Raw genomic sequence first — 17968 nt, 5'->3', positions numbered from 1 at the left:
AAAATTGATCCCCTCAAGGCTGGCGGTACTGGCGGAGGATGGTCTGAAACCAAGGGATTCGATCTGGCGGCTTCTTTTTGTCCACCACCGCCACGTCGTCACTTTCCTGCTCTGGCTTCGCCTCCGATTTTCGTAGGTTTTGCGACTTGAGCACTAGCCTGTCAACCTCCTTTTCTGGCTCCTCGGCTTCTGCCGCTTGTGATTTCAGCTCTGCTTCAGCCTTTCGTGGTTCTCGCAGCTCCGACGATGGTTTCTTCTTCTCCCCCTCCTCTGCCCTAGCTTCTGCCAGTTGTGATTGAACCGCCTCTCCAGTCGTCCCATTCGATAATACCGGTGGTTTTTGCAACCCATTTCCCCTCTCCTCCACCAACCTCCTCTCCATCTTCTTCGCCTGCCTCCACTCATGATTCGCCCTCCTAAAAAACTTGAGCCGATCCGTAATTTCCTCTTCTATTTTCACCCTCTCCTGCGATAGTTCCCTCGTGAATCTATACTCGCCGCTCTGATGCCTTGCCGCCAGCTCGTTGAATACTCTCACTGCTTCCCGGACTTCTTCTAATATGCAGGGTTTCCCCCGTATCCTAGCCACCGTCTCTTCTAGACATTGCCAGTCCAGCTTTAGAATCTCCTCGAGGGGGCGTGCTGTGGATGTGTTTTCTTTTGGAGGGTGATGATCTGGTTGCCGGGGGTGATCGCTTTGCTCTGATGGTAGTGGTTGTGGAAAAGAGTCCTCTTTTGGCGGGTTTATTGCCGCTTGCTCGTCCGATGGCGGCTGTTGGGAGGGGTTGGGTTGTTGTGATGGTGGTGGTTCTGGAGAGGACTTCTCCTCAGGTGGGTCTGAGACCACCTGTTCGTCTGGTGTTGTTGGTACTTCTGGTTGGTGGTCGATTCGGTTAGGTATATTCTCTGCATCGTTGCTCGTCTCTGGTGGAGGTTGTTCAGTTGCTTCGACCGGGGCAATTTGTTGTCCCTCGTGTGATTGTTTTTCGGTAGTGGTGTTGTTGATGGTGGTGCCAAGTTCGGTAGATATTGCTACCGCCTTGGTGACCTCAGGAGTGGCAGCAGTGCTGGAAGCACCCGAGCCGCTGACAATCTTCCCATCCGGTATTGGTGACGCCGAAGCAGTACCCGTGTTCTCCTCTGGCTTCCTGTTCCCCTCCCCCCCCCCCCCCCCCGGCATAACCTCACCAAAGAACCTCGCCTGCTCATCACAAAACTTCGCCAGCTCAATATCCAGCATCGAAATATGATTCTCCGGCTCATGAGTCCTCCAACGTATAAACACCGTCCTAAAAGTCTAAATCTCCTCATCAGCAATCAAATCCCCCAACATCCACCCACCCCCCCAAAAAAAAACAAGAAAACTCACATTCGACCACTCCGGATGATGCCTCCTAGCCTTACACTCCCCCACAACAGCCCCCATAAACCCCCACGCCTTAGCAAAACTCCTAAACTCAAAATACCTCTCCAACCCCGTCCCATCCTCCGTAATCCTCCACCGTCCCCCGCCCCCAACCAACAACCCCTCAAGCCCCCTCCTCCAAATCTCATGCTCCTCGTCCCCCCCCTTCAGCTCCTTCTCCCCCCTCAAAACCTCCTCCCCCTTCCTCCTCAACGGCCCAATAACCCCCAACTTCAAATCTAACTTCCTCACCCCCCCATAATACCCCCAGACAGCCGGGTTGTCCCTCGGCGCCGTCTTTAACACACTAAACGGGTCCTCATACTTCCTGTGCAGACCCGTCCGGATCGGGTCGGTGAGCGAGGCAGGCCTGGTGGGCTTGATAAACTGTCGTCTCGTCGTCGTCCTTGTCCGATGATCATGATCATGAGGTGAAGAAAGGCAGCAGCGCAAGCCCGGTGACCGCCTTGGTTTGGCAACAAGAAGAGAGTGGCGCATCTGTCAGAAACAAGAAAAAGACCACGCCGGCTCTCATGGTTGTTGCCGTAATCTCCAATATGAAAATGTTGAGTTGAAACAGCTGCTGTCCGCTCACATTCAAAATTCACAAAGAGAGCCAATGATGATGGTGGAGCAAATTGGGTGCATCCGGGGCGCCTTGATTGGCCATGGCCAAGCTGGCAGGTGGGGTGTGGGGTGAGGGGTTGGAGCTTGGGTTAGGGTTGTAGCTGAAGCCACATCGACAACCGCATATGTGCCATGCAAACAACATCTGTGGCTCAACTGCACTACACATTCACATAGAACTACACCTGGTTGGAAGATATGGTCTGCTTCTGTGAGTTTAGACTGGGCCTAGCTATACCGTTCTCATGATCCTCACATGTCAATGTCATAGAACTCACTAACAGCACACATATTGCAAAAAAAAAGAGATCCTTTTGTATTTCAGACACAGACACTAAGCTAAACCACAGACAGTAAAAAGAGTGCGAAGAAAAAACTTGTTAAAAAAGAGTTAGGCTATTGTAGGTGTGCAATGTTTTGGGGGCAAGCGAAATTGGAAAAAGCTAGGAAACTAAACTGAGAAACGTCGTGATTGTGGTGATGGGTGTTGCGTGTGTGTTTCTCTTGCCGTCGAGAGCCGAGTCGTTGGTTTTGTTGTGTTGTAAGAGAGAAATCGAGGCCCCCAGCCGAGACAAGGAAACCGAGCTGAGAGATGAGAGAGAAAAGAGGCTCTTCTTCCGTGAGGGAGGTCGGGGGTATGATAGAGAGGACCAGTGGTTCGTTTCCTGTTTCCCGCGCCAAAGACAAATAGTTGGATCAAACGAAAGTAAGAAAGCAAAACCTCCCAGATGAAAATAAAAGCAGCCTCCCCCCAACTCATCTCCGTGTCCCATTTCCCCCCGTCCAAGCCGGCCGTAAAATGCAACAGCTGGGTATTTGGTCGTATATCTTCATCCATACCTCGCATCCCATGATCCCCAAACAGCCGCCATCCGCCATCCGCCATCCCCTCTCTGCCCTTCTCTCCAGCCAGCCTCGTCAACAGCTGCGAGGTCCGGGCACGGAGGTGGTGTCGTTGGTTAGCTAGCTCTGCATAGGTGGGCCGAGGAGGTAAGGACGGGTCGTCGTATGCGAGACAAACCCGTTCAAGGAGCGTGATTGGCTCTGAGATATCGTAGAACAGACATCCAACTTGTGACGTGACCTCGTAAGACGCACCATAAGCCTTCAGCCGGAGTCCCCTGCGCCCAAAACCTCATTGCATCTCCAACAGCATGGTATCTTTGTTCAGATCATGCCCCGGCGTTGTACAAATGCTCAGCATTCCCCTTCAGCCAATTATATCTGCATAGTACAACAACGGCCACCCGGACTCTCATCCGCCGTGACCTAGACCCGCCCATTGACAGACGCCCCTGCAAGACTTTTCGCGGCCGTCCCCCCAAGCCATCGTTCGCCAAGTATTAGGGAGGGTTCGATTAAAAGGCGTGACAAATGAAAATGAAGAAGTGAAAGAGAGAGTGAGTGAGAGAGAGAGAGAGAGAGAGAGAGAGAGAGAGAGAGAGAGCCGGCAAGCTGGTTGTTATTTGGATATCATGAGAGTGTGAGACGTGTCGTGGGAGTAGGGAAAGAAGCGGTAAGGCTGCCAGATTACCGGAGCGAAAAGCCCTTCCTCTTCGGTTCCTTCTCCAGTGGCCGCCCGCTCTCCACTCTCGACTTCTTCTCCTCGAGCTCCAGTCGTTGCCGTTCGAGCTGCTCCTTCATCTCGCGGTGGCGAGCGTAGAGCTCCTCTTCGCTCTGCTTCAGCTTGGATTCCTTCTCAGCGACCTTCTGTTGGAAGACCATCTTCATCTCGGCTTCCATCTTGGCGAGCTTCTGCTCATGGAGCGCGCGCTCCTCCTCCTGCTTGACGGCGGGGTTGACCTCCTTGAAGACACTGGGATCTTGCGACACGCCCATAGCGATAAGCTTGTCTGTTCGGTAGTTCTCGTAGAGCGTGTTGTTGGTGTTCTCCTTGAGCTCCTCCATGTGGGTGCGGATGAGCATCTGGCGGAGCTTGACGAAGTCGCAGTGCTCCTCGTTGTCCACCTCGATAACACCCCAGGGGTAGGCACGGCCACGGACCTTGCGCCCGTCGGCGTTGGTCACCTCGGTGTTGGCACCGACAACGGCAAAGGGAACCTTGGACATGATCTCGTTGTTCTCGGCAATCGTTTCCTCGTCATCAAGCTCATACCTGGGCCCCTCGAAGATCTGGACCTTGTGGTACTTGATGTCGGCAAGAATCTGCAAACAAGTCAGCGGTGCGTGCCCAACCCCTCCGGAGAAAAAAGAACGTACCCTGGCCTTGAAGGCAACAACCTCCTCATCGGTGAGGGTGTCGGACTTGGCAATGACTGGGATCAGGTTGACCTTGGTGTGGAGGCGCTTCATGACCTCGATATCCAGGGGCTTGAGGGAGTGGCCAGTGGGCTGGATGAAGAAGACGCAGGCGTGGATGCGGTTGTCAACAATGTTCATACGGTTGACCTTGTTCTCAGCATCGAGGTAGGCGTCGAAGCGCTGCTCGATGTTGTCGACAATTGGCCTCCAGGACTCATCGTTGTTGACAAAGTCACCGAAGCCAGGCGTGTCGACGACCGTAAGCCTGAGACGAACACCCGCCTCCTCAATATCTGCGCTGATAGATTGAATACTGACGGTCTTGGGAACAATTTCGAGGCTGGGTCCCTTGCGCTCCTTGGGTGGGTACAACGACGTGTTGAAAAGAGTGTTGACGAGAGTAGACTTTCCGAGGCCGGATTCACCTGGATAACAGCTTGATCAGAGCTTGTCCACATACACAGAGCCAAAACACGTACCGACAACCATAACGTTGAAGTTGAAGCCCTTGCGAACACTCTTGCGGTGCCATTGGTTGGGGAGGTTGGCGAAACCGACATAGCCCGTCAACTTGCGGCGGACAATGTTACGGTCGTCACTCAAAGCTGAAGGAGCTGCGGCGAAGGAGTCAGAGGGACCTTCTCTCGAGTCTTGAGATCCGGGTGTCGAGGGCTTGCCAGTGGGCACCACTGGCGAGGCCCTGACGGGGGGAGGGGGACTGTTGGGAATACCGTTTGAAGCTGCAGCACCGCGTTGTTAGCAAGACTCCTCCCGAATGGTCAGTGTGTAGTAGCAATGCGAAGATGCCAGGTCCAGGGGCGAATGGGGCCTGACAAATGGTATCATGGGGTCTCCTCATTGGAATCCGCTGGTGTCTGTGGACCACGACAGAATCGCCAGGTTTGGGATACAGCGAGCCGTACGAAAGCGGTTTGGCCATGGGGAGCTTGGGGGGGTCCTCGATGTTCAGCATGCTTCGGTAGTGGCGGATAATATTCTCCTTGCTCTCGCTGCCCAAGGGTAGACTGCTTGTCCTGCTCCCGGGGACTGGTGGAGACGTGGCACCGTCCCGCGATGAGCTACCGTCTGTGTCCAGGCTGATTACACTCTTCTCGAATTGCACGCTCTTGGTACGGGATCTGGTGGCGTTGTGGACCATGGTAGCGAAGTGCATCTCGGCAAGAGTGTTGTGTTGTGTGTATCTCGATGGGTAAGATGCTCGTCGTCCAAAAAACGAATTCCCAAGAAACGGTAAATGGCAGAGAACGAATGCGGTGGGTGGTATCCGGTGAGCGATTGTGGTGATGCTGGTGAGAAAAGAGAGAGGAAAAGTTCAGGTCGAGTGTGTCGAGATACATATCGGGTCGGACTCATATGGGGCGGCTAGTAAGGTGCGATGTGGTGGTCGGCTTCCCGCAGCGGACGGCGATACTTGCATTTTGTTGTCCTCAAAGGACCGGCACTGACGACAGCGAAGAACAAAAAGCAGGAGCTTACCCATTGTTTAGAGGCACCACGGTGGATGAAGCAGGTGGTTATTCGGTAGGTTGGTAATGAGGGGAAGGCACGAAGTCTGTGTAGTAGAAAGAACGTCAGCAATAAGCTCTGGTTTTGTCCCTCGTACCCTAACTTCCCAACTGGCACACGCACGATGTCCCAAAACGAGCTAGAGCCAGCAAGCACCAGCCAAAGCCAGGAGCTATTGGTCCTGACGGTCCTGCCCTTCGTTCTGGACACTCCTCTCTCTTTGATGGGATCTCCAGACACGTTTGTTGTATGTTGCTTGACCACAGTGCAGGCACAGAGAGCGAAGCAGATAAACACAGCCGGGCGTGCGTGGGCAGAATGATAGGTTCAAGCCAGGAGGTGCCGGGGGCTGGGCTTCACGTACGTACCGGGCAAACAGCGAAGCTTGTTTGATATGAGCGAGTCGCGTGTCGGCAGGTGTCAAGGAAGGGAGTTGGGTAGTAAAGGTAAGGTAAAAGGGTCTGGTAACGCTGGATCGCGTAGAAATACGGCGGGGGAAAAAAGAGTGTTCGAAAGGTACGAAATGTCGATGAAGAAGGATGTGAAGTTGTCGATAGTGACGAGGTGTCGCGGTCGTCGTGAAGAGGAAATCAAAAAAAAAAAATTAGGGTGCGACAAACAGGCAGGCAGGGTGGCTTTGGGTTGGGAGATTTCCCGTCGTCTGGTGCTGCGCTGCTCTGGGCTCGGCGCGGGCGCTGGGACTGGTCTCTCGCAAAAGGGGTTGATGCGCTGGAGGAAGTGGGTGGCCGCTGCGTCCCGTCACAGTGCGCAGGGGTCCTGGAAAAGTAATGACCGGGGGTCGGGATGTTGGGAGCTTGTGATTCGCCAACAGCCTGCCAATGGCTTCAAACATCCCCAGACCAAAAGGAACCAGAAATCTCGGGCCTGTTGAAGCTAATTAGACAAGACTCTGCATTCATTCCTCCATTTCTTTTTGATTTTCATTTTTTTTTTTTGAAGAAGAAGAAGGAGGAGGCCTGCACTTTGGCCTTCTGCTAAAAACATCCCGACGGCCGTCAACAGCACCGTGATACAGACTCAGATACAGACACAATTGTCACCTCAACCACGGAGTCAATACCGAGAGACAACTTTCTCGAATAGGGTGACCCCAGTCTTTTCAGGTACGGATATCTTAATCGCTGCCCACACCCCACCGAGCATCACAATGCCGGCATCACCCAGTCCGTCGGTTGCCGGTACTTTTGGCAACCGTCAATGATTCTTCAGACGATCAAACACAGCCTGTTCTGGACGAAGAAAATTGTGAATGCAGCAACTTCGGAGTTGCATATCTTTTCAGCATCAGATGGGGGCACGGACAAAGCCTTGGGTGGCCGTTTCAACGGCCATTCAACATCAATTGGAAACGTTGTTTCAAGCACCACTTCTTCAACCTGACCTGACAGAAATCCTCAACCAAAAAAACAAAACAAAAAAAGAAAAAACCATATGGGCTCTTGGCCATGATTTTCTTCAAGGAGGGTAGGTGTGGTGCCAGGGGGTCGGTGCGCTACCACTGGAACCATTTGTTTCGAAAGGAGGTGACACGGGATCACTTCATTCGATGCTCGAAATTAACGACCCCTTTATGAATTTCTTCCGCACAGCGTAGAGTCCTATGATCTGGTAAGCCCCGGTATCTTCAAGACTAGCTACAGCTTCAAGATACTACTATTGTATGCATGCTCGCTAGCGAACCAAATCATACGAGCTGCAGGCATTCCGGAACGCTCATGCATACATATTGCTCGTGTCACCCCTCCGAGATGTGGCAGAGACGTATTGGTGAGAGGTGAGAGCTGAGCGTCAGAGTGTAGTTGTGGACAGTATCACTTCTAGTCATTGTGACTAAGTATAAGCTTCCTGTCTCTATGATTACATTTATGTCTTCCTAACAAGGAGGTCAGCTCCTATTGTTCTCATCAACACCGTCCTCACTCTCCCAAGACCCCTGATTATCTAACCAACCCAAATGTGGCCTGTGCGCCGTCCCTGAATGCCGAGCTCCCCCCAGATCGGAGCTTGGGCCGCCCCCCTCTGGCGATGATGTAACCAGATCGGGCCTTTTGGGTCCTTGAATTCTTGCGACTTCGACGGCAGCAGCAGGTTTGCAAGTTTTCTTTGCAGATTCTGTTTTTGTGTCGGTTCCGGTTTTTTTTCATTTGCCTCGTTTTCCTCCGTCCCTTTATATCTCCTAGACATCACGCCACTCGGCTTCAAACATACCTACTACCTAAACAAACAATGCGCCGGAACCCCGCCATTCTCGGAGAGACAATGCTGGAAAGCCGATAAGAACGATATAAACAACAACCACCACAACAAGACAAAATGATACCGCCACGCTCGGTACTACACAAGTGCCTTACGGAGATCACAAGGCGGCGACCGCTATTCAGCGTTACGACGACGACAAGATCACCCAGGAGAGCACCGTTCAACGGCCGTCATGGCTTCTTTACAAGCTCACGACAGGGGGCGGAACAAAAGGGGTCGTCAAAAGTGGGCATCACCCGAACCGTTGGTTTATCGACGACTTGCGCTTTGCTTGCTCTTTGGCTCTATCCGCACGAATCACTGACGCAGCTTACGAAGCCTTTGGGCTTAGTTGCCGACGAAAGGAGAACTTCGCCTGATGGCGTGGAGATCAAGGTTATCAAGAGCACCGAGAAGGGTCGGCAAAAGGAGAAGCGGGAAGAAGAGAGCGTCTGGGCTGGGATTGCCAAAAGCTTGGAAGGATTTCCTTCGATTCCGGGGCCGCCCGAGAATATAACTGATATGGTTGTCGACTTTATTTTGCCCGAGTGGACCAAGAGTTTGCCTGGGTTGATGAGGAAGTTGCAGCGGGAGTTGGAGATGGCACCGGGGTCGTTGGCGGCAGAGATTTGGGACGAGGCAAGGGATCCGTTTACGCACCCCGAGATTGAGTGGGAGGCTAAAGTGAGAGTGTCGAATGCGCTCTGTGAGGAGGAAAAGACTTTCTTGGAGAGACGGAAGAAGGTTATTGTGCCTGCACTGGCAAAATACTTGGGGTTGAAAGAGGAGGATATCCACCCCGATGATGTCCCCACTGTGGCCATTTGCGGCTCAGGAGGAGGTTTGAGAGCGTTGGTTGCTGGAACTGGGTCTTTCCTGGCGTCCACCGAGGACGGCTTGTTCGACTGTGTGACGTATGCTTCGGGCGTGTCTGGGTCGTGCTGGCTTCAGTCCCTCTACTATTCCTCAGTCACGGGCAACAGCTTTCAGCGAGCGATCGACCATCTCAAAGCACGCCTCGGCACCCATATTGCTGACCCCCCGGTGGCTTTCAACTCGTTGACTTCGGCGCCGACGAACAAATATCTGCTGAGCGGGATTGTGGAAAAGTTCAAGGGGGATCCAGCAGCGTCTTTCAGTCTTGTCGATGTCTATGGTATACTGTTGGCGGCGAGGCTGCTTGTTCCCAAGGGCGAGTTGGAGGTAAATGAGAAAGACTTCAAGCTGTCCAGCCAGCGGGAATACGTCAGATACGGCCAGAACCCACTACCCATCTACACCGCCGTTCGTCACGAGATTCCAGAAATGGACGAGCAAGACGCCGACGGGAACCCGCCCGTTTCAGAAGAGGCCAAAGAACGCGCAAAGAAGGAAGCCTGGTTTCAGTGGTTCGAGATAACACCCTACGAACTATTCTGCGAGGAGTTTTCCGCCGGTATTCCCACCTGGGCACTCGGCCGCAAGTTCAAAAACGGCTCTGACACTGGTCTCCGTCTGCCTGAAGTCCGTATGCCTCTCCTCCTCGGCATCTGGGGCAGCGCCTTTTGCGCGACTCTCAGCCACTACTACCGTGAAATCCGCCCCATCATCCGCAGCATCGTCGGTTTTGGCCCCATCGACGGACTTATCTGGAACAACCTCAACGAGGACCTTAGTAAGGTCCATCCTATCGACCCTGCCTCGATGCCGAATTTTGTGTATGGCATGCACGGCAAGTTACCGTCCACCGTTCCCGAAACCGTCTACGACAATGAAAACATCCAACTTATGGACGCGGGCATGTCGAACAACCTGCCCATTTATCCGCTGTTGCGCCCGGGGAGGGATGTAGACATCATCATCTCTTTTGATGCATCAGCAGACATCAAGACAGACAACTGGCTCTCGGTGGTGGAAGGGTACGCCATGCAGCGCGGGATCAAAGGGTGGCCGTTGGGGATTGGGTGGCCCAAGCCGGAAGCGTCGGCGAAGGAAACGGCGAAGCAGCTCGACAAGGCGGAGAGTGCCTCTTCGTCGTCTGAATCTCAAGATCGCGTTCGCGACGCGAAGATGGAGCAGGCAGCCCGTCAACAGCAGATGCAAGAGGATGACAGTTCCAAAAAGACCGAAGCGGAAAAACATCAGCAGGCTTCGGACGAGTTGGGGTACTGCACGGTTTGGGTTGGGACCACGCAGGAGAGGAGTAGTGCTCCGCCGCCGCCGCCAAAGCCGATTGATGATGAAAGTAGCTGGAGACTTATGGAGCCGGACGCGGGGATAGCGGTTGTTTACATGCCGTTTTTGGCGAACGAGAAGAAGGTTCCCGGGGTAGATCCGGCGGGGAGTGAATACATGAGCACGTGGAATTTTGTGTATAGTCCGGAGGATGTGGAGGGGGTGGTGAGGTTAGCGAGGGCGAATTATGAGGAGGGGAGGGGGCAGGTCAAGGCGACGGTGAGGGCTGTTTATGAGAGGAAGAAGAGGAGGAGGGAGGAGCATGCCAGGAGGGTGAAGGAGGAGGCGTGGAGGAGGGTGATAAGGGGGGGCCGGGCTGGGAAGGTTGGGGTGGAGGGGGATCAGTTTAGTTAGGAAACGGACTGGTGTCAGGTGGTAAGATAGGAGCGTGGAGGATCGATGGTTGGAATGGTTAGATACCCTGTTTAATAGATTTGCTTTTCATGATTATTATATTCATCTGGAGCGGGCAGGCAGTGTGAAGTCCAAGATGCGTTTTTTTTTTGCAACATTTAAAAACACAATACTATACATACATACCACACCTTTGACCGGCCAACCCCTTTCTCACCCCTTTCCCAGCCCCAGCTCTTCCATGCCCACTCATCTAATGCCTTCCTCCTATTTTTTGGTATACTCTCTTTTGCACAAATCGTTCTTTCTTTCTTCACAGCGCCATAATGTGTAATGTGTGTGAAAAAGAAAAATGCTCTAGATATACAAAAATACAAGTTCTCTTCTTCCCTCTTTCAACTTGCATTTTCTTCCCCATAAAACACCTATCCCTTGCATCTGATTGATTTGCCCATCTAACGAGAAATCAACTCGCCAATATCAATATAAGCCGGCTCCCACCCCTTATTCTTCCCCTGCTGCCCCTGCCCTTGTCCCTGCTGCTCACCACCACCACCACCACCCGTCTCCATTTCAAGCACATCACTCGGCACCTTGGCCCCCTCCCCAGGACTGTACAAATACCACGCCTTCAACGCATGCATCGCAGCCTTCAACCTAGCCTGCTCCAACGTCGCCCCCTGCCCCTCCCCCAGCTTATCATTCCCCGAGTACACCCCCACCACAAAAACAGGCGTCCTCGACAGCCGACCGGTCTCCGAAAGCAGCCTCGCGACCGGGGGCTCAAACTCCTCTCTGGCGCAGAGCATAGCCAGTTCAAGAGTGGGATGCTTAAACGCAAACAACCGCTCCAGATCCAGCTCGCGGCAGAGGACGTGGGCCTTGACAAACGATTTGGCCGCCGCGCGGCCGCAGTGGGTGTACACCGCTCCGACAACAGCACGCGCAAAGTTTGCGTGCGCCTTTTCCGATAGCTCGCGGGTGGTGGAGGAGCCGTAAGACGTGGGGGAGAATTTGGGGGTGGGGTTTGCTGCTTCTTCGTGGTAGACACCTTGGCCCTGATCTTCCTCGACGGCCTTGTCTTCAGACTCTTTAGTTTTGCGGGGCATGATCAACTGCCCGAAATCGTCATCGTAGATTACCTTGGAGGCGACCGATCGCTTCCAGTTGTTCTTGTTGATCTTGTCGACCACTGTGCGGGTGTACCCGAACCCGGCGATGCTTTCCCCTGGGTTTTCGAGGCTGAATTGGAGAAGACCAGGATCGACCTCGCCGCCGGGGGCGGCGGCCACTTCGATACCCCACGATTTCGCTATCCTGTTGAGGGGCGCGGGGCCGGCGAGGCCGGCCATGGCGGCGAAGAGGACGTCCATGGGGAGACGGGGGTAGTGGACCATGAACCATTCTGAGGCGTGGTAGTTGATTATTGTGGCGCCGAGGAAGGCCAGGCTGGAGTTGTTGAACAGGGGGTTCGGGTCGGCCGAGGCGTCGACGAGGGTGCGGGCGAGGGTTTGGAGGGGGATTTTGGGGGAGAGCGACAGGCGGGCGTGGAGGGCGGAGAGTTTTGCTGATTCGAGGGCCCGGTAGGGTAGGGGGGAGGGGAGGGTGGATGTGTTGGGTGGGAGCTTCTCGAGGGGGGGGAAGCGGGAGTGGTCGGTGCCGTCTTCTTCGTAGACGGGTTCGGTCTCGACGGCGGAGGAGGAGGATGAGTACCGTACTGGTGCTACTTGGGTGGCGCACTTATATGAGGACCGGAGGGCGGCGCCGGGGGTGGAGGGGCAGCCGGGGCGAGCGGCGAGCAACTGGCCCGTTGCTCTTTCGATTCGTAACCTCTTCATCATTGGGTGGGCGGGCTGAGGAAGATATGGAGGAGGTATGGTGGTGGAGGTGGGTTGGGAAAAAACTCGTCCAGTTTCGCCCGGGGGTCCAGTATTCCTCGGTGAGAATCGCCGGGGTTTCCTCCTCTTTTCCCAAGACGTCGGGGGCCGGATTATTCGGGGGTGTTGGTCAGTAAAAAGGGTGGTGCGGTCGTGGGTTGCTGCACCGTTCCCCGGTTCGTCGCCGTCAATCTCGGAGAAGGAAAAAAAGTTCTCCAATGGGCCGTGAAGCTGCACAGCGCCAGTGCTGTTGCAGGGATCTCAGTCCCGCAGAGGTTGTGGCTGACATAATATTTTTTGAGTATAGGTAGTGTAGCACCCCGCTATCTACTATCAGGCCCAAGCTTTCAGTTTGCGGGAGCTCCCTGTGTGATGCTCGCCCAGGAACAGCACCCACTGCCCGCCAGCGCCTGTGACGGATTAACCATTCGCCCTTTTCCCTGCCATTGATTGGACCGCGCGAGCCCCCCCAGCGACGACGTCAAGTTCGAGAGACTTGACAGCTTATCCCACGTCAATCCACATCCTCCTATACAATCAGTCAACATGGTATGTTACCTAAACGTCTTCTCTGTTCGCGTCAATTGAGCCCTATGCTGACACTATCTCTCTAGGGTGGCGGTCCCAAGATCCCGTGAGTTTGCGCCTTCCCCCGAGATAGACCTAGCGACGCCATAAGCCAGACCTCAAGAGTCCTAACGAGACCGACCCCGACATACAGGTATCCCAAGCACGTCTGGTCGCCGGCCGGTGGTTGGTACGCCCAGCCTGCCAACTGGAAGGCCAACACGGCCATTCTCGGTGTCTGCGTCTTTGGCATCACTGCTATGGTCTGGAACCTGAGCGCCGAGAGGGAGTTCCGTCACAAGATGCCCGAGCCAGGACGTTTCTACCCAAGCAGATAGTATGTTGATGCTAGCTGCCATTGTCTTTGTCGGTTCACGAGCACTGACCTTCCATTCCAGCTGGAGCAAACAAATCATCGAGCACGAGCGGGCGCAAAAGGAAAAGGCAGAGGCAGAGAAGAAGTCATCATAAGACAACAGTACCCAAACCGGCGCGGGGGCCATTTTCACGGTGTAACTTGTACATGAATTCAACAAATTTTGGAACCTCTAGGCATCGATGCCATCTTTTTTTCTCCTTTGGTGTTTGGAGCCTCAACACAATGCCTTTGTTCTTGGTCGCTACGGGTTTCCGTACAATACGGCTGTGTTCTACGCAACAGCCCTGTTCACAACACATTGTTCGGTGTTGCTGCTGAACGGATACTATTAAAGCGCAGCTATATACTGACTCTCCTAGGGTTCAAAAGGGCATCAAAACCATCATCAACATCTTTACTACTACCATTCGACTACGCCCACCATGTCCGGCTTTTGGAATTCCATAGACTTGCAGTCTGAGCAGTCGGACGGCTCATCCGTCGCTTCTAATCCCCCCTCTAACACCCCTTCTCCTTCACGGTCACTTCTATATGAGCCTGACATTGCAGAGTACGACTTAGACCTTCCTGATTACGAGTCTGAATCTTCTGAAGACACCATCAGAATCATCAACAATGTCTCGGATTTAGACGAAGCAGAAACTCGTGAATGGCGCAGTCTTCGAGACGATCTCGAGGAAGTGGAAATTCGGGAACGTAGCACCCTTCACAGAGAAGACACCGGTCTTGAAGAAGAGGAGGCTGAACATCAACCTCAGGACATGGGCACCTACGTTCCCGACCCGAAATTCACCTTCCTTTTCGACCCTGGCCGTCACCACCCCCATCACCAACACACATGCTCCATTTGCATGATCTCCCCCCTTCGCATCCTTCCCGCTACCCAACGCCAGAGCATCTACAATCAAAACAACGATTCTGTGCCTTGTGTGCTACCGTGCGGTCACATATTCGGCCAAGCTTGCATCCGTCAATGGATGCAAGACCACGACCAATGCCCCGTTTGTCGGACTCCCATGGTTCACGAGCTGTGTAAACACAAGATTAGGCTTAGACCACTGTGGAAGGAGACCATCTGGTTGGTTCCACGGACTATTCCTGACGGGGGGAAGATTGCTGCTTTTTGCTCCACTTGCGAGGCGGTGGAGAGGCGGGCGGTGATCAATGGGTTGATGGAGACGCTGGGGAGGTTGTATTATGATGCGAAGCTGAGGTGGAAGAGGACGGGGAGGGAGAAGGATCGGGTGCAGATGGTGAAGTATAGGGTGAGGATGGATGACGATTTGAAGAGGTTGGTGACGAGGGAGACGGTTGGGGAGTGGTGAGTTTTTCTCTTTTCCCGCTTTTTCGATTTGGCTTGCGTTGCTGGCTGACGAGGTTGTTGTTGTTTTGTGCTGACGCAGGTGCTTGCTTGGGTGCTTAGGTACTAGGCTTTTGATCAAAATAGAACTTTTTGTTATTTACTTTTCTTGAATACACGCATATTTTTGTTCCTGATGTTTTGATGATTCTTGTGGTGTACATACTTTGTTTGGCATATGCTGCCCCTTTTACGCCCAAGGTCTCCTCCAATGTTGAGAGAGGTATATATACACCTTCTAATCATTCAAAGGCTTTCGACAATACTCTGACGCTACGCCCCCCGAGGCTTGGTTTTATTGATCGCTTGCTCCGGAGGTACTGCATAATAGCATTGGATCCCTCCTCTACACGGGAGGCCCGAACCACACGGCCCGCCAAGCCGGTCCTCTCGCCGCTCTTGGCATCACGCATCGCGGCCCGTAATTCTTTCAACTTCCTCCGTTTCAGACAAAACTGTTCATATCCCAGCTGCCCAGCCAACCTGCCATACAACTGTGAAACTGCACTTTCCTCTCCAGCCCCTTATGTAACCACCCTCTTCCCTTTTCATGAAAATGTCCTCCACAGACTCCAAAAAACAAGCCAACCTCTCCCGCATCCGCACCAACCAGCGCCTCTCCCGCGCCCGCCGAAAAGAGTACATCTCTTCCCTAGAATCCCGCATCAGGGAGCACGAAGAAAAGGGGGTGCAGGCAACACTAGAGATCCAGCTCGCCGCGAGAAAAGTCGCGGAAGAAAACCAGAGGCTGAGAGAGTTGCTCGGCAAGGTTGGGGTCAGCGAGGCTGGTATAAGAGAGTACCTGCAACAGCCGCTATCCCAGACGCCCTGTAGACGTGAGGAGCAACAGAAGGACGCAGAGCCCAACGAGTGTTCCATGGCGGCTGATTTGTAAGTTACCAACCAGTCCAACTGAATTGGAAGCTGATAAACAGCAGAATATCCCTCATCACCGGCGCAAACACCAGCCAAGTCCGTGTGACGTTGGGATGTGCTCCCGGGAGGAATTGTGACGTTGATGAAGAGGCTATTGAGAAGACTATCACTCGACTGAAGGGCTCAACCTCAAACTAAAAAGCAACAACAACACATGGCGATAAATTCATATTTTCCGCTTACTTTGCCAGGGGCATAGGGGGTATAACTCATAATAAGTAATAGGTACAAAAAATGCGCCCAAAATACAATAAACAATCAAACCGCTTCTTCAAAAAAAAAAAAAAAAAGGCCCCAGTTATCCTTCAACACCAACCCAGATTTGCAAAAAAAAAAAAAAAAAGAGGTCAGGCCGCCGGCATCACAAAAAGTAGTCGGCAACGGGCTTCTTAGCCGGCATCCCCCTCGAATCCTGCGGCGCCGCCTGGAAAACCCGATACCTCCTTGCCGGCCCAGCTGTGTTGTAGCCCAGCAAGTCATTCTCCATCAAAACACCTCTTGACCCCTGCCCGCCCATCCCGTCACTCCTGTTCACATCCCCATTACTCCTCGCCAACACCCCCAACCCAGAGTCATCCTCCGACAGCTCCAGCAACGCAGCCACATTCCCGCATCGGTAGCAGTAATTGGGCGCCGACCACACCGTGACGATACTCGCATCAAACATCTCCTTGAACCCCTCCATAACCAGCTGATGCGCCCTCGCAATCAAGCTCAGGTCGTTCCTGTGGTTGAACACCTTGACGATATCGGCCCCAAACAAGAACCCAGCCCCCCTCGGCGACAACCCCCACCCATCAATCTCATCCGGATCCGACCAGAGCAAGTCGCACATCGCACCCTCATGAGGAACTTCCTGTTTCCGGTCCAGCAACCGAATCTTGTCCACATTATCAATCAACGGACTCAACCCGCCATGAACACACAACACCGCCCCCGCCGGATTCCCAATACTTCCCCCACTCGCCCCGCTCGCCCCCGACCCCGGCGGTCCCGTATTCGTCGGCGCCGGTGGCCCACCGCCATCCCCGAACCCATTCGTCGTCGGCTGCCCCCCTGCCGCACCATTCGGACTCCCTTCCGTCCGCCCCCTCTCAGGACTGCTCCCGCCCTCCCCAACCTGACTTTCCCCCGCCTGACTCCCCTCCCTCGAAGAAGAAGCAGAAGAAGACCCCTTCCTCAAAAACCTCGAAATAATCTGCTGATCCGCATTACAAACCTCAATCTCCACATCCGGCTCCGCCACCGGCGCCGTACCACCACCACCCCCACCACCCCCCTCGGAAAGAGTATTACTAGCCCCCAACACAATCGCCCCCAGCGCCAAGTAATCAAACACATCACAACAATACCTCCAAACATTCGCGCTCCCATACTTCCTCAAGCACTCGTCATAGAACCCATACACCATCGTAATCTGGCGAGACTCGTGGTTCCCGCGAATGAGCGTCATGCGGTCTGGGTACCGAACTTTGAGGCAGAGCAAGAGGAGGAAGGACTCGAGCGAGTAGAAACCGCGGTCGACAAAGTCGCCCATGAAGAGGTAGTTTGTGTCGGGGACGTCGCCCCCGACGCGGAAGAGCTCCATCAGGTCGTGGAACTGGCCGTGGATGTCGCCGCATATTGTCACGGGCGCGTTGACGGTCACGACGTTGCCTTCTTCGATGAGGAGCTCGCGGGCTTTGTGGCAGAGCTCGCGGACGTCGTTTTCGGGGATGGGGCGGCAGGCTCGGAGCTGGGCTATGGCTCTGTTTTTGGGGGGAGTAGGTTAGAAAGGGGATGATGGGTTGCGCGCGGGTGTATGGGTTCTTGCCTGTCGAGGTCACTCATTTTCCTTGTTGGTGTGTGTGCTGTGGGAGGGTGCCGGGTATCTAGATGTTGGATTATTGTGTGTGTGTGTGTGTGTGTGTGTGTGTGCTTGTCGTAAAGAGAGTTTGTCGCGATCGATGTGGGTGGTGTCGTAGGGGAGCAGCAGGGTGATAAGTCCTATCCGATAAAATAAACTTGGTGGTTGTTCTTGTCTAGACACCTTGTTGTATTTTGCGCCGCGCTGGGCTTGAACACGAACAGATTTGTGTCGGCTACTCCTCTAGCAATAATGAATGAAGAAGCAGCAAATATCAGATGAAAGAATGCTTTTCCCCCCAATTTTCTTTCCCTTGTAGAAATATGTTTTGCGCAAAAGGCGACGTCCCCAGTCG

The 17968-nt window shown here is 53.8% G+C and overlaps 8 protein-coding genes across 8 annotated transcripts; 4 read left to right on the top strand and 4 right to left on the bottom strand.

Annotated features, from left to right (window-relative positions):
- Positions 1–13: 13 nt before the first annotated feature.
- On the bottom strand, positions 14–1903 carry QC762_304775 (uncharacterized protein; the record flags this gene model as incomplete). The annotated part of the gene is made up of 2 exons (XM_062888775.1): positions 14–1297; positions 1370–1903. 2 exons carry the CDS (start codon positions 1901–1903, stop codon positions 14–16), a joined length of 1818 nt encoding a protein of 605 aa, XP_062744683.1.
- Positions 1904–2223: 320 nt separating this feature from the next.
- Positions 2224–7264, bottom strand: CDC3 (Cell division control protein 3). Its single transcript, XM_062888774.1, has 6 exons — positions 6190–7264; positions 5792–5867; positions 4774–5034; positions 4253–4719; positions 3455–4198; positions 2224–3432 (listed from the first exon to the last, which is right to left on the bottom strand). The coding sequence occupies exons 2-5, from the start codon at positions 5793–5795 to the stop codon at positions 3563–3565; spliced, it is 1368 nt and encodes a 455-aa protein (XP_062744682.1). The 5' UTR covers positions 5796–5867; positions 6190–7264; the 3' UTR covers positions 2224–3432; positions 3455–3562.
- A 695-nt stretch (positions 7265–7959) lies between these two features.
- Positions 7960–10648, top strand: QC762_304760 (uncharacterized protein; the record flags this gene model as incomplete). Its single annotated transcript, XM_062888773.1, has 2 exons — positions 7960–8326; positions 8420–10648. Exons 1-2 carry the CDS (start codon positions 8156–8158, stop codon positions 10646–10648), a joined length of 2400 nt encoding a protein of 799 aa, XP_062744681.1. The 5' UTR covers positions 7960–8155.
- A 455-nt stretch (positions 10649–11103) lies between these two features.
- Positions 11104–12489, bottom strand: mrpl3 (54S ribosomal protein L3 mitochondrial; the record flags this gene model as incomplete). The annotated part of the gene is made up of 1 exon (XM_062888772.1): positions 11104–12489. One exon carries the CDS (start codon positions 12487–12489, stop codon positions 11104–11106), a length of 1386 nt encoding a protein of 461 aa, XP_062744680.1.
- A 272-nt stretch (positions 12490–12761) lies between these two features.
- Positions 12762–13563, top strand: QC762_304740 (uncharacterized protein; the record flags this gene model as incomplete). The annotated part of the gene is made up of 4 exons (XM_062888771.1): positions 12762–13074; positions 13140–13159; positions 13247–13429; positions 13491–13563. Exons 1-4 carry the CDS (start codon positions 13072–13074, stop codon positions 13561–13563), a joined length of 279 nt encoding a protein of 92 aa, XP_062744679.1. The 5' UTR covers positions 12762–13071.
- A 330-nt stretch (positions 13564–13893) lies between these two features.
- QC762_304735 (uncharacterized protein) lies at positions 13894–14951 on the top strand (the record flags this gene model as incomplete). The annotated part of the gene is made up of 2 exons (XM_062888770.1): positions 13894–14792; positions 14895–14951. 2 exons carry the CDS (start codon positions 13894–13896, stop codon positions 14899–14901), a joined length of 906 nt encoding a protein of 301 aa, XP_062744678.1. The 3' UTR covers positions 14902–14951.
- Positions 14952–15128: 177 nt separating this feature from the next.
- Positions 15129–16045, top strand: QC762_304730 (uncharacterized protein). The gene is made up of 2 exons (XM_062888769.1): positions 15129–15722; positions 15770–16045. Exons 1-2 carry the CDS (start codon positions 15382–15384, stop codon positions 15903–15905), a joined length of 477 nt encoding a protein of 158 aa, XP_062744677.1. The 5' UTR covers positions 15129–15381; the 3' UTR covers positions 15906–16045.
- An 83-nt stretch (positions 16046–16128) lies between these two features.
- On the bottom strand, positions 16129–17597 carry PPH3 (phosphoprotein phosphatase PP4 catalytic subunit; the record flags this gene model as incomplete). The annotated part of the gene is made up of 2 exons (XM_062888768.1): positions 16129–17515; positions 17581–17597. The coding sequence occupies 2 exons, from the start codon at positions 17595–17597 to the stop codon at positions 16129–16131; spliced, it is 1404 nt and encodes a 467-aa protein (XP_062744676.1).
- Positions 17598–17968: the final 371 nt, after the last annotated feature.

The sequence above is a fragment of the Podospora pseudocomata genome, chromosome 3 (assembly GCF_035222375.1).
Source record: "Podospora pseudocomata strain CBS 415.72m chromosome 3, whole genome shotgun sequence".
Classification (NCBI taxonomy): Eukaryota; Fungi; Ascomycota; class Sordariomycetes; order Sordariales; family Podosporaceae; genus Podospora; species Podospora pseudocomata.
Note: the sequence above shows the minus strand (reverse complement) of the source record. Positions and strands in the feature narration are given on the sequence as shown.

Coding starts and splice junctions, on each gene's coding strand:
- QC762_304730 (XM_062888769.1), top strand. CDS start 15,382: ATGAAAATGTCCTCCACAGACTCCAAAAAACAAGCCAACCTCTCCCGC. Junction 15,723..15,769: donor TGTTCCATGGCGGCTGATTT/GTAAGTTACCAA, acceptor GATAAACAGCAG/AATATCCCTCATCACCGGCG.
- CDC3 (XM_062888774.1), bottom strand. Junction 4,720..4,773: donor CTTCAACGTTATGGTTGTCG/GTACGTGTTTTG, acceptor GCTGTTATCCAG/GTGAATCCGGCCTCGGAAAG. Junction 4,199..4,252: donor TTGTTGCCTTCAAGGCCAGG/GTACGTTCTTTT, acceptor ACTTGTTTGCAG/ATTCTTGCCGACATCAAGTA.